Raw genomic sequence first — 14,924 nt, forward strand, 5'->3', positions numbered from 1 at the left:
ACAATACTATAAAATAAGCGTGAGTTAGCCACCAATAATAAAATAGACCACTTCAAAATTTATCTCTTAAGCATCAGTTAACTCAATAAAACGAAATTAAAGATGGCTTATTCCAAAAAAAGTTGACCAATTATCCAATTAGTTGATACTTATCGAATGATAACTCAAAAAAATTATATTTTACTATTTTTTTCCCGTCAAATATCTTCAATATTTCAAATAATTTTCAAGTTTGATTGTATATATATATATATAATAATTATATATGCATGCGTGTGTATTATTATATCTATTTATATTTAAATGTTAATTTATGTTTGTTTAACATGTGCCACAAGATGGTTAAAAATTGAACTTATTGAACAATTTTAGAGAATTGTAACATAGGTGTGCTCTTCATTAATTCAAACAGGTAAGCATAGACAAGTATACTAGGCAGGTAAGTGAATAACAGCTACCATCATATGTAACAATATACAACAAACAAAACTTTAACAGTGTTGCATAACATACAATGTAAATTTTATAGTTTTCAACATTTCCACTTAAAATTACCTTGTTAAAAAAATATACATCAACAAGAAATATAAACATAACAACAAACATCTTTTAAATCAATTTAGAAACATAATATTTATTCCCACAAATTACAAGTGATCATTAATAAAAAAATAATAAAAATACATATATTATAAATAAAAAAGTTATTATTATTAACATTGTGTAATACCCATTTTCAGTCTTAATGTTTCAAAAATGTCTTTAGATGAAGGTTAGGTAAGGATATCGCCAATTTGTTCTTTTGTATTAATAAATTCAACAATATTTATTTTTCCAATTTTTCTCTAATAAAATGATATTTGACGTTTATATATTTGGTGCATTTAAGAAATTCATGATTTTTCATTAGTTTAATTGCACTTTGATTATCAATATATAATACGGATTTACTTTAGACAGTACATAGTTCATTAAATAATGTTCTTAACTATAATAGATCTTTAACAGCGATGCTAGCAGCCACATATTCTGCTTCTGTTGTCGAAAGAGAAACTGTTGCTTGCTTCTGTGACTTCCAAGATATAGCAGCTGAACTAAGATTAAATATAACACCAGTTGTAGAGCGTCTTGCTTCCACACAACCAGCAAAATCTGTATCACAATAACCATTTAAAATTAAATTACATTTACTTAGATATAACAAACCATATCCAATTGTTCCCTTCACATATTTGATTATTCTTTTTACAGAGTTCCAATGAATTTTTTTATAGTTATCTAGATATCTACTGACTAGGTTAACAGAATATGCAATGTCAAGTCTAGATACTTGAGACAAATACAAAATACTTCCCACTGCTTCTCTATAGGATACATTAATTTTATTGGCAATATTACTTGAGTGAAAGATTGAATTAAGATTTTGATGCTGATCAGCCGGTACGCATACTTCATTTGCTTCTTCCATATTGAATTTTTCAACTATTCATTTTGCATAAGCAGACTGATGAATAAAAATTGATCCATCATCTGATATTTTTACTTCCATAGCAAGAAATTGATTAACATAGCTATCTTTAACATTAAATTCCTGTTTTAATAAACATAATAAACTTTGTGCAACATTTAATTCATTTGCAGCTATAATACCATCATCAATATATATGGACAATAATAGTTTTACATTGTCATTAATGTTAATAAATACACATGGATTAGCCTTACTTACTTTCGAACTGAACATCAGCAATACTGATTTAAATTTTAAATTCCAACAGAGCGAGGCTTGTTTAAGAGCACAGATACTACAATTTAACTTATATATTTTGTCAGTTCCATCATTAAAACCCTTGGTTGAAATATAAAGAAACTTTCATCCAAATCTCCATAAAGAAATGCAGTAGAAATATTAAATTTTCTCTTGCTGCAATTGATAACATCATACGTATAGAATCATATTTAACAGGACTAAAAATTTCATCATAGTCAATTTTATATTTTTGACTACAACCTTGAACAACAAGACGCACTTTAAATGGCTTGTATTTTGTTCTGTATACCCAACGATTGTTTAAAATTGATTTTACATTTGCTTTACTTATGTCGACTTGAATCCAAGTATTATTCTTGTGTAATGAATGTAATTCTTCTTCCATTGCTTCTTTCCACTTTTTAGCGCATAGTGATTTAATTGCTTCATCATATGACTGAGGGTCAATAAAGTCAGAAACAAAATTTGCATAATGCAAAGATTTATTAATATTATTCCGACTTCGTAATTGTCGTATTTCAACTGCATCCTCAGGTTCAATACATTGATTATTTGAGCCGTTGTTCATATTATCATTTTGATTGTTGATAATATCTTGTTCCTTATCTACTTCAGTACCACCTGCTAACATAACATCATTATCGACCATATCATTCAACAAATCATTATCAGTAATCGCGTCTTGAATCATAACACCATCATAAACATTATTATTAAATGAACATGTATAAAATTTATCCTTATCTTTAAAAATTACATTTCTATTATTTTCATCGAGAAAATTAACACGATAACCTTTTGTATTCTCAGGATATCCAATAAAATACCTCTCTTACTATTCGTATCCGATTTTTTACGAATATTAATAATAATAATAGTAAAAATTAGTGATGGGGATTTTCAAATATTTTAAACTATGGATTAACTATTCGAATTGTGTTTATACAACCGAATAGTTTATTTTTAGCATAGACCATCGAATATTTAAAAAACTATTCGAATATATTGTGTAACTATCGAATATTTTTGCTATTCGAATAGTTTTTGGCCCAAAACTTATTGAATAATTTTAGAGAATTGTAACGAAGATGTGCTCTTTATCTATTCAAACGGTTAAACAGCTACCGTCGTATGTAACAATATACAACAAAAAAAACTTTAACATTATTGCATAACATACAATGTAAATTTTATAATTAAATCGTGGAGTAATCCACCAATTTTTTAAAATTAAACACTATCTAAAGATTTGCATCGAAGAGTTTTTTATGATAGTGATTTTAATCACTGTCAGATATCATTACATTTGACCCAACTATGCCGCGACACATGTGCTAGGTTTTATTTTTATTAACTTTGATGTCTGTTTTCACTGTGAAGACAAAATAAAGTCTGCAATTTTTTTTTCCATAATATAGTATATTACATTAGCTTTAATTTAAGATATATATATATATAAAAGTGTCAGACCTTCCAGAACACTTTCAAAAGTTAAGTTGAAAAAGTTCTACTTTCTATATGCATTTTTCAGATTTGACCCCCCCCCCGTATTTAAGGAAATGGTCCGATTTAAAAAAAAAGTATCGAAGTTAAAATAAATATAAAAACACATCATAGTAAAACCAATACCTTCTCAGCTTCGCATCGAAGTAAAAAAATTTAATTTTAAACAAAAATTATCGTTTTTTAAAGATATGCTTAAAAATTCTACAAGTCTTTTTTTGATACATCGAACTTGGTAAAAAAATTTAAGGATGTTTTTTAGTTTTAATCCAATTTCTATTATTAGATATCGACTATTGAATATCATGAATTTAGTTGTTTTTAAATGACAACGTTATTATAGAAGTAATTACCGTAAATAACCCATAAATTACATGCAGCCTATTTCTATACAGTTGTATAATTAAATTTCTTAATAGTATTTTATAAATTTAAATGTTATCATAAACACCTTGAGACATAAAATAAATGTAATGAAAAGCTTTACAATGTGTTCGATATATTCCATTCAAATGCTTTAGAATTAATTACTATTAAGAAAGGATAAAACTTTTTACTTAAGTAAAGAAAAAAAAGTAAATCAAATCGTACATAAAATTACATTTAACAGCATTCTAAATCAAAATATTTGCATACCAAATACTATAATAATATGTATAATGAAAAAATATTTATAACATAACCGCATTTATGGTAGGGATTCTATAGATAAGTCATCTAAATGATATTTATTATAGTACAACAAAATAATCTTAAATATGCATCTGTATAAGTAGATTTGGATATGATTTTTATTTAAGTTGAAGTTTTCTATAGAATTTCAAGTAAATTTCTTGAACCTGATCATTTAAATTTTTACAATATAGCATATCATTTTATGTATTTCACTTACAATAAAAGGTTAATATAGTCAACATATGCGTACTAAAATCTATTCAAGTGTTTAAATCTAATGCATATTTAGTACACCTGTATACTATTATTTATTTATAAACACAAAAAGAATATAAATAATAAACAACTTTACTTTCAAATATTTATAATTTAAATATTAAAAAAATAGGCATAATTTCCCACTATCATAATATGAAAATTTTACTAAATTTAACTATTTTTGGTCAATAATACATTAACTACTTATTTTGTTTATAGGTGATTTGATTTAGTCTAGATAAAAGGGAGGGCCATGTATGACCTAGTAATGCTCTTATAGGAACATAAATTTTATTCAAATTTGAGAAACATTCAATGTAAAATTTACTGACAAAGAATAATTTTTACAGAATATTTTCCCGCTTTTATGACTGTTTCTTGTCAACTGTATAACCAATGAATTGTCTATGATAACATAAAAGTGATAAGTTATGTATATAGAAAGCGTTAACGCGCAATGATTACTACTAATATACTTTTTAAAACATGTTGACATTTATTTCTAAGTAAAACGTTATTGTGTAAATTTCGAGATCAAGATAGATCTATAAACGATTAAACAATGGGTATTAAACAATTCCTTGCTAGTAACTGGCGTTTTGTCAATTCAAATTCATTTATAAATAGGTACTTTATTTAAAGCTCAAAACAAATAAATATTAATTTAATCTCTTCAATGTTAAATGTGATTATAAATTATTTTAAATGAATATTAAGGTGTACAAACTCATTTGTTATTGGATCAAATGCTGGATATGCTCAGAAATCAAGAGAAGGAAAATTAGGATTACCACTCAAACCTAAAAAACCTAATCCACCCTTTTTTAAATTTTTACAAGAAAAACGAATAAATATGATGTCAAATGATAACATGAAGTTAAAAGGTTGGTACTTAATGTTAAAATAATGAATTAGTATTGATTAAAATAATTTCATTAATTAAACAATTATTCTGTGTTGTATTAAACATGGATTTCTATTATTAAACATAAACTATTTATTATCATCAATTTAGTTATTTTTAAGTGACTATAATAAGTTATCTTATAAAATATAATAAAAATCTGCGTTTTTCTTTCTATAATCACTGACAATTTGTTTGAAAAGACTTTCATCCTTTATCAATATATTGTTATAGTCTTGAATAAGTTTGATAAACTAGTTTTGCTGTTTTAGTATTTTTCATTTTTATGCCAACTAACTGGATGAAGTTTAAAAGATTATATTTTATTTGAAATCTGTAAAATAAGTTAAGTGTTTATAATGATATAAAATCATAAATCTCTTTGTTTTATATTAACTCAATGTATTATATATTTTTTTTTAATTTGCGTCTTCTAGTTCTTTAGTTCCTAAGGACATTTTTATTTTTACATCTGATAAATTTCGGTCTTCAAAAGAAGACAATACAACATTTTCTAGTTATACATATCATAAATTACCACAACATTTTAATGTATTAGCTTTTAAAATAATAGCATCTTGATAAACAATTAGCAATTTTATTACATATAGACTATTAGGAGATTCAATAGCATTAAATCCTTTGAACTACGTCTGTATGTATATTCTAACTAAAAATATACAAATAACTCTTAAAGCTTAAATTTACATTATTTTCTAAATAAATACATTTTAGTAAATAAATGTCTTTAGACATCCACATTTCATAACTAAAAGCATCAGAATACTGATGAAAGGTTAAACTCTTTAGGCGTTTAATGCCTAAAAATATTATTGTAAGCTGAAAGATTCTTTAAAGTTATCTCGACATAGTTGTATATTTAATGTTTAAACACAAAAATTTTATTGTGCTTATCTGTCAGTGTAAAATTAACATGCCTATCAGTTGTACCACTGTCAAAAATATTTGAATCTACGTTTATCAAATCCTATTTCAATCAAATTAAGTTTAACTTCAATTAGCTTACATTTATCTAGAGTAGTTTATAGATTATTAGTTAAAAATGAAATTACCTCTTGTCTGTATTTTGACGGGTGTTATAATTAATATTATAAACCTTATCAAGTAAACTTTCACTAGTGAATGACATAAATTACATGGTTTTATCTAAATAAAAAATAATTATTAAAAACCCTAGCTCTTAAGATAAAAAATATTTATGCTTCAACTTACGATTTTTTTCATCTCGGAATAAGCATGATTTTAAATTCTTTAATTTTTTTTTTTGAAATAATTTACCATTAGTGCCCAGTAAATGCCTGGATTACCATTTTCACTTTGAATAAGTAGATTATATCAAATAAGTTATATAGCTCTTCATTAAATTTCAGTTGTACTTTAGTTAAACTTATTGATAGTTTTTTGCAAGTGGCTTTTTTTTTTTTTTTAATGCTTAATAAGCCCATTTAGGGCCATAGTGGCCTCCCCCAAAGGAGGAAGTTTCTAAACCATTGATATTCCGGGACGGTTGGTTAGTCCGTTGCCGTTTTGCAGTTGCCTTAAAGTATCATACATACAATTTTTCAAGTTTTAATATGCAATATTGTTTTTTTTAACTTTAAATTCTATCTTTTGCAAAATTAGAAATTCTTTAATAATCAATTTAGAATTATCACATAATTTTAACTGCGCATGTCACAAATTATTAATTCAATTTTTTAAATTCTAGTAGAACGTGTAAGGGTTTATAAATTTTGACTAAATTCTGAAGATCATATTTTTTTACAGTATAATAATTTCAGGGGGTAAGAAGATTGAATTTTGAATAATTAATGTCTTATTCTACATAGCATTCGATTAAGGTTAAAAACGCTGATTTTCTCTGAAACTATTAGATATTTTCAATTTCTGTACATTTTGTTTGATTCAAAATACAACAATATTATGTATTTTAATAATTTTTTCTTTCATTTAGAGATAAAAAACCTAAACTTGATTTTCTTAAATGGAAAACCCTTTTTTTTTGGTTTAATTATATAAAATAATTTTGTTTTTATAATTTTTTTTATCCAATAAATTTTGAGTTTTAAAACAGATTAAATATGTTGAATTATAAAATAAATTCATTATTAATTTGGTTTTCATAATATTGGATGCAACAATAATATGTGTCAATGTTTCATGAATTGTTATCAGTATTTATTTTTGCTATCGTAAGTAACAAATATGATAACAGGAATTAAAAATAAAAACTGATTTATGTAACATCATGAAGAAAAAACAACTAACTGTATGCTAAACAGCAAATTATCCACAGAATATTGGTCAAAATTCACTAAACTTTAACAAGTAATAACAAAATGTTCATCGAATAAAAAATATAAGAACAAAATTTCTTACAAATTTTTTTTTCTACCATATAATCAAACCAAAATTGAAGTTTTCGTTTTTTTACCTGAAAGGATGAAAAAAATATTAAGTACATTATATAGTAGAGTTTTTTGAATCAAACATTTTTTTTTTACGAAAATGTTCAATATTTTATTATTTAAATAAATAAGTTTTTACCTTTAATCGATTACTCTATATAGCTAAGGGCCACCCGAATTAGTGATCTTATTAATAAAAGATGATAATTTCATTATTTGAATTTCAGATGTTGCTCAAGAAGCAAGTAAACTATGGAAAGATGTTGATGTAGACTCTAAAAACGAAATGAATGAAATTTATCGTAAAGAACTTGAACAGTATAAACAAGACATTGAGTCTTATAAGAAAAACCTTACTAAAGAACAAAAGGATGAAATAATGAGAGCTCAATATGATGAAATAGAATCGAAAATGAAACGCAAAATGAAAAAAGTAATTTATTATGAACTTTGACATTCAATATCACAATTAAATTATAAACTAATAAATATTATAGGAATTGAAAGAATTGGGTAAACCACGAAAACCTCTTACAGCATATTTATTATATTTAGTTGAACGTAATGAGGAACGTGGAAATTTATCTATTCAAGATTTCATGAAAAAAGTAGGTAAAGAATGGCGAGAAATGAATAACGATAGTAAACAAAAATATGTAACAGCTGCTTCTGTTGAAAATGAAAAATATTTAACTGCAATTAATCAATGGGAAAAATCAATGATAAATATTGGACGGTCAGATTTAGTAAGAATTAGTGTCAAGTCAATTGAAAATTAAAAGACTACAAGTAATAAGACTGAATGATATTTACATAGAATTTAATGTTTCTTTGTGTGTTATTGGATAAATTTAGTTATTCATAAGTTTATTCCTTAATTTTGAAAGTATAACTTTTATTTCTTTTGTTGATAAACTATTGTAATTTTGCATGGCTTTAAAATAAAAAATATTATATTACTTATTGAAAGAACTTTCTTTTATTTTAATATCTGAAAGTTTTTAAATATAACATAAAAAAAATGTTTAATTTTTAAAAAGTAATTATCTATTCCCTTTATTTCATATTCTTTAACATCTATAATAATTATTATTGTTATGGGGGATTGACCGTCTACACGTCTTCTATATTTTGCCATCCAGTACGTTTTCAAATTCTTAATAATCAAAATAAAGAGAATCAATGAAATAAAACAACTTAAGCATCAAAAATTTTTATGGTGAATTGGATTAAGGCTGTATTTAAGATTTTGGGTGGTTACATGAATTTTGGTGCCCCCAAATTTTGTCCAGAATTACTCTGGAATAATATTGATGAACTAAATAAAAAAACGGCCTTTTTTTCAAGCTTTCATTGATTTTGATGATGATGTTAAAATAAAAATTAAGAACATAAGTGTTATATAAATCATAACCAATATGAGAATAATAATAATTTTTTTTGATCAACCATATGTTGACAATTTTGTAGTTTTTACTCCTTAATATTTATATTCACTTCTAAAAATTTTTGAGGAGCTTTTTCTCCTCCGAACTAATCTCTAAATATGGCTCTGATAAGAATCATTTTATTGAATTTAATTTTCCTTTAAGTTCATATCTTTTTAAACATTTTCCAGTACAATTAGTTTTTGAGTTAGAGCTCTTTAATGACAATAATATATATATATTATTATATAATATATTTTTTTTACTTTGAATTTCTATTTAAGAAAACAAATGAGACAAAAAAAAAAGGTTATAATGACTAGAAATGTAGTTTTTTTTATGATATTATTATAGTTCTAAGCTTATACACGTGTTTAAAAAAGAAAGTTACAAAAAATATTTGTGGTTTTATTTATTAAATTATCCAAATATCCGAGATATAGTATCAATTTTATAATTTCCAACACTTTTTTCCAACAAGTTTTTTTTCAAATATATAATCTTAAGTTTATTCATTGATAACAATTATCCAAGGTAGTATTTTCCTGTATTACAATTTCGGTATTCTATCAAATGAAAAATCATCTGTGCATTAAATCAATTTCGAAAAATATAGTTCCAAGGTAGTGTTACGTTTGTAACAAAAAACACTAAGATACCATGAACACTTGATATAATACTAAACCTGTTTATTAGATAAAGTACTTCAACAATAAATGGTTTAAATACGGTAGTCCAACGACTAACGATGATCTGGTTCACAATAGTTACGGCCGGGCAGCTTTCCAATATTGTTAATTTGAAAAGCGTTCAATTAACACATTTCTTTTAGCCGGTCTCAATAAACATATTATTAATGATGCTCTGTTAATACATAGCGAAATAATGCTTAAAACTATTTAGGGGGTTCATTACAGTAGATTCATTAATGGACCTACCTTTTACAGTGTCCACGATATTTATCATTTCTATCAAAAATCATTTTTACCAATATTACTGTACTGAAATATTTAAGAGTAAAATAGTAGGGTTGTCATGATTTTAATATATTAACCGGCCAAAATAAAAAATCTATTTAAATTTAAAATTTTATTAAACAACATAATCTTTTTGCACTTTTTATCGTAATTTTATGAAACATTTGTTTTACTTTATTTCAAAGCCGCACACTAACAAATTAAAATGTTGGAAATTTAGTTATTTTAATGTTTTAACTCAACTAGATAATTTAAGAAGTAATTTTGGTTTTATTTTTTAATAAGTTAGTGTTACGTAATTTTGGTTAAATAGACTCTTTAATTACGCTCCTGTAATATTTAATACAGGGGTGAATCCAAAATTATTTCAGAGGAAGTCTGTAAAAAGTTTTTAGATGTCAAAATCAATTGTTTGCATATTTTATCATTAAAAATACTTTTTTGTGTATTCTCGATAATACAAGGATGGGGCACGTGAATTCGTAGAGAATTCAGTTTGATAGCTTAAATTTGCAACTACCAGATAGCAGTATTAATAAATGTTTAGTTATACTGTGGCCTCTTACGGTAGACTGGAATTTTATCTACAATTATATGGGTCAATCCATACCAAATCATCCTGAGTGGTCGTGCGACCATTTTAAATTTTTTTTAAATTTCTCACATGAGTTGCTTAGTATTTAAATAAAAAAATTTTTTTAAGTGAAAGTAGTTTTATGACCTGTCAAAATTTTGAAATTGCAAAATACCGGTATTTCGTAAAAATATCCCTGAAACCTATGTATTTATACTAAAGACTTGAAAATGTCATCACTTTTTCATTACCAGGTCTTCTAACATGTCTAGTAATTAACAATAGGATTTTTTAATTTTTAATTATTTTTTAAGTAATTTTAAAAAAGGTTTTTTTTTTATTTTTGTAAAAAAATGACATTTTCAAAATAAAAAAACGATGAAATACAATTTTTTTACATCATATTAACATTATTCAGTATTATAATTTAATTGTGTTTTGAAGTTTTTTACTTTGGTCTTTTTTTGGTAACACAAGTATAAAAAAGTTCAAATTTCTAAAATAACGATTTTTAGGGAACTTTAACTTAGTTTTTATCCGGTGGGACAGAAAATTAAATCATAAATTATATTGAGCGGAAGATGATGTTATATAACACCTTATCAAATTTTTTTTCAAAGGTACTATTCTATGTATTTGCCTCGTGCCTGGAATTGTTTTAGCATTTTCAAATCTTCGTTTTAACTTCACTTGTAGGAACGAAAAAATATTTTATTCCTGTTACAATTCCAACACAAAAATTGTACATTGTTTCTGGAGTTAATATATGATTTTCACGCACACTCTGTAAACTATGCTTAGTAACTTGTCTTTTTGTTGTGCCACCAACACCATCACATGCATTTTTTCCGTGGCAGGATGCAAAAAAATCCCACTCAGCTTCAATTCCAAAATCTTCACTATGATAGCTTATATTCATACATTTTTTTTTATTTTTATATTGATTGCCGGCACCGTCAGGCACGTAGACAAGGGTGGGCCTGGGTGGGCCTGGCCCCCCTTAGATTTAATGTGGCCCATGGCCGGCCCCCCCAAATATAAAATTCAATTATTTTTACGAATTATAAAAAACGGCTAGGCCTTATATACATTGAAATTATTATTAATTTGTGATTACTATTGAGTAATACAGTTATTATTATGGCTGTATTTTCATTTTTATAATCATAGAAAACGATAAAAAATTGAAAAAAATTTCCTCTTTCCCCGCAAATCGGGGAAATATCCAAAAAATTACAAATTTAAATATCGGTAAATTTTGTCATTTTTTCACTTTTTTTTCTTAAAACTTCCATTACTTTTTCAAAAATAAACAAATCAACATAATTTTTTTTTATACTAAAACCTTAGATATTTCCCTTTCATTTGATATCATTTTTTTTGAAAATCTAACATTTATTTTGCTTACAGGGGGGATTTAAAATAGCAACTTTTTTACAAAAACTAATTTTTTTAACTTAACTTTTGGAAATGTTCCAGAAATACTGCGTCCTTTAAACATATGTCAAATTAAAGTTTATGTCATGGACTATAAAATTAAAAAAAAAAAATTGTCCCGACGACCTATCTTCTATGCACAAAAGGGTACCATATTCAAAAATATGCTATTTTTGTAATACAATTCTGGGTTTTGTATTTTATTTTATTTTAAAATATCTTATTAGGGGAATATACTGACTTTCATGAATATTGTTCTATTAAAACTTTCACTTTAAAGGACAAAAAAAAGTACGTTCAAAATGATTACTTTTAACCTATTAAAAATCAAAATCAATAATAATTTGAATACAATTAATTTTAAAAATTATATAATATATAATTAAAAGAAAAACTAATCTGGGTATAATTAAGGAAATAGAAGTTGATGTTGCTTTTGTTCATCAATTTTTTAGAATTAAACACTATCTAAAGATTTGTATCGAAGCGTTTCTTATGATAGGGATTTTAATCACTGTCAGATTAAATCAATAATGGACCTAACTAGGCAACATCCCCACTATAGCGCGACTTTTGTTTCTTTGAAGGCGATAAAAATAACTTTAAAATTTGAACTAGCTAAATTTCCATTTTTATTAAGTGACTAATGAGACGTACGGTTTTTGAGACGGTAACACTGAAAAAAATACGATTTTTGTAAAAAAATTATTTTTTATATTTTTAACTTTATAATGCTATAACTTTTTGAAAAATGTATGGATAAGCACAATTTTTTTATGAGAAATATTATTTTTTAATAATCCCTTTTTCATTCTTTATTTTAATCAAGATATTAATAAGGAAATAGCAGATCATGTAACTTTTGGATTAATCCACCATTTTTTTAAAAATAAACACAAATTTTGAACTTGTAAGATTCATAGAATGGGATACTGTCTAAAGAGGAGTGGAGGGAGCCCCCCCCACAAGCTTTTCATGGGAAACAAATTATGGAAATTGATACAAGGGCCCAAAATTGTTGGCCCCCCCAATAAACATTTTCTGGCTACGTGCCTGGGCACCGTCACTAAAATATATAATTTTTTTTGTTAAAGGACATATTGTCTTTAAATCACTTATCAAATATTTTTGAAATGCGTGTACTGCTACCGTATTATGTTCAAAGTGGTCACTTATAACACATAAGCATTTGTATTTAATTTCATTATCAGCTTTATAATAATAAACAAAAGGATGGGGGTAGCCTGTTTATTAGCCCAATGATAATTTTGTATTTTATCCTGTATGATAAAACTAATTTTCCGAAAAATTAGCAATAATTATGCAAATTGTAGTTGATAAATTTTCTTTAGAATTATCTTGCTTAAATTTTTGATGTATAATGATGATTCTGTAAATTACACAATTTTTCACTTAATGAATCAATAAAATCATCAACAGGTAAAATATTAGATACTAAATCAGGTCTGTCTGTACTAACCCATTGTGTATGTATAATATTTTCTTGACCATCATCTAATTTTTCAGAAAGCATTTTTTTAAACTGTCACCCCAATTCAAACATATAACGCATTCTCCCAACATACAACTATAATTTTCAATATTACAAACTAAACAATTTAGATAGTATTTATAACCAGCTTCTAACCCAGCTCCTTCAACCATAAGCTTTTCATTTTGATGGTGAACACAGACACACACATTATGTGTGCCTGAAGATCCAGCCAATATACACCACTTATGTTTAAGTGCACAAAATTTAGATCTACCAATTTTCAAATTTAGATTCACTAATTTAAATTTTACATATAATTCATTTAAATTGCAAAATAATAACCTTTTATGAATTGCACTAGGAATATGAGTAGAATTTAATTTATTAAATTTAAATAAAGGTAACATATTAAATATATTAAAGACCGAGTCACTTTATTAATTATTTCTTCTTCCGAGATAAATAAATCGTCATTGAAACTTTGATTTAGTGAATCAGATAACATTTCTACAGGTAATTTTCTACTTTAACCTTTTCAAAAATATTGCTGTAGCAGTTACGACATACAGACTTACCAGGAATAACAGAAACATTTTTTTTTATTTTAGAAAAATGTTTTAAACTTTTTTTTATAGTGCGTTTATGAACTCCTAATGGATCACAACATTTTCGTCCAAATATGTGATGTTATTTCGTCAAATATTTTTTAATGTGGTACTCACATATGTTGGTAATATTTTGATGTACCTTTTGACATAATAATTCTTTTTCATTACATTGAAAATTATTAATACTTTTCAAACATACTGACACAGAATCTTTGCTGCTATGGTATATTTTTAAATGGCTTTTTTCTTTTAAATATGTCCCTATTGAACAATTCATTATTTGAAGTATAAAAATGATATAGTTCCAAACAAACAAACTTATAGAAATTAAGTAAAGTGATAACTCTTGACGTTTATATTAGTAAGTATCACCTGTGAGTAATCTTAATAAGAAAGCGAAAAATGAATATAGGTAGTAAATGGAAATACTACTGGAAATGCCAAATTACTAAAAAAAGTAGATAAGTGTATTAATGGTATAAATTGAATGCATTTCGCTATCAAAACTCTATTTTGAAATGGTTGCTGTTCAATTGTTTGGTGAAGTTCAGTAAAACCTTCGTGTAATTTTACGGTAACATATTTTTACATTTTTTTTTGTATTTTCTTTTAAATTGTTTATAATTGTTAAAATTGTTAAAACCATGACAACTTGGTTCATCTGAAAATTTGAATAAGTATGACAGACTTTGAAAACTGTCTCCTGAAGTAAAAAATTGTAGAGCTACAGCCAATCTTTCTTGTACTGGTATTGCTTCACGCATATTTGTGTTAGATTTTTGTATTAGCTTCGATGCGAAGCTGAGAAGGTATTGGTTTTACTATGATGTGTTTTTTTTTTTTTTTTTTTTTTTTTTTTTTTTTTT

General features: G+C 25.5%; 2 protein-coding genes across 2 annotated transcripts; one reads left to right on the forward strand and one right to left on the reverse strand.

Annotated features, from left to right (window-relative positions):
- Positions 1-988: 988 nt before the first annotated feature.
- LOC126908293 (uncharacterized) lies at positions 989-1,468 on the reverse strand. Its single transcript, XM_050690207.1, has 2 exons — positions 1,207-1,468; positions 989-1,152 (listed from the first exon to the last, which is right to left on the reverse strand). Exons 1-2 carry the CDS (start codon positions 1,466-1,468, stop codon positions 989-991), a joined length of 426 nt encoding a protein of 141 aa, XP_050546164.1.
- Positions 1,469-4,642: 3,174 nt separating this feature from the next.
- On the forward strand, positions 4,643-8,506 carry LOC126908378 (transcription factor A, mitochondrial). The gene is made up of 4 exons (XM_050690385.1): positions 4,643-4,834; positions 4,925-5,091; positions 7,768-7,973; positions 8,038-8,506. Exons 1-4 carry the CDS (start codon positions 4,770-4,772, stop codon positions 8,317-8,319), a joined length of 720 nt encoding a protein of 239 aa, XP_050546342.1. The 5' UTR covers positions 4,643-4,769; the 3' UTR covers positions 8,320-8,506.
- Positions 8,507-14,924: the final 6,418 nt, after the last annotated feature.

This window comes from Daktulosphaira vitifoliae, unplaced genomic scaffold, assembly GCF_025091365.1.
Source record: "Daktulosphaira vitifoliae isolate Bord-2020 unplaced genomic scaffold, ASM2509136v1 Scaffold_5, whole genome shotgun sequence".
Lineage (NCBI taxonomy): Eukaryota > Metazoa > Arthropoda > Insecta > Hemiptera > Phylloxeridae > Daktulosphaira > Daktulosphaira vitifoliae.

Coding starts and splice junctions, on each gene's coding strand:
- LOC126908293 (XM_050690207.1), bottom strand. CDS start 1,468: ATGGAAGAAGCAAATGAAGTATGCGTACCGGCTGATCAGCATCAAAAT. Junction 1,153..1,206: donor GAAGGGAACAATTGGATATG/GTTTGTTATATC, acceptor ATTGTGATACAG/ATTTTGCTGGTTGTGTGGAA.
- LOC126908378 (XM_050690385.1), top strand. CDS start 4,770: ATGGGTATTAAACAATTCCTTGCTAGTAACTGGCGTTTTGTCAATTCA. Junction 5,092..7,767: donor TGATAACATGAAGTTAAAAG/GTTGGTACTTAA, acceptor TTTGAATTTCAG/ATGTTGCTCAAGAAGCAAGT. Junction 7,974..8,037: donor TGAAACGCAAAATGAAAAAA/GTAATTTATTAT, acceptor TAAATATTATAG/GAATTGAAAGAATTGGGTAA.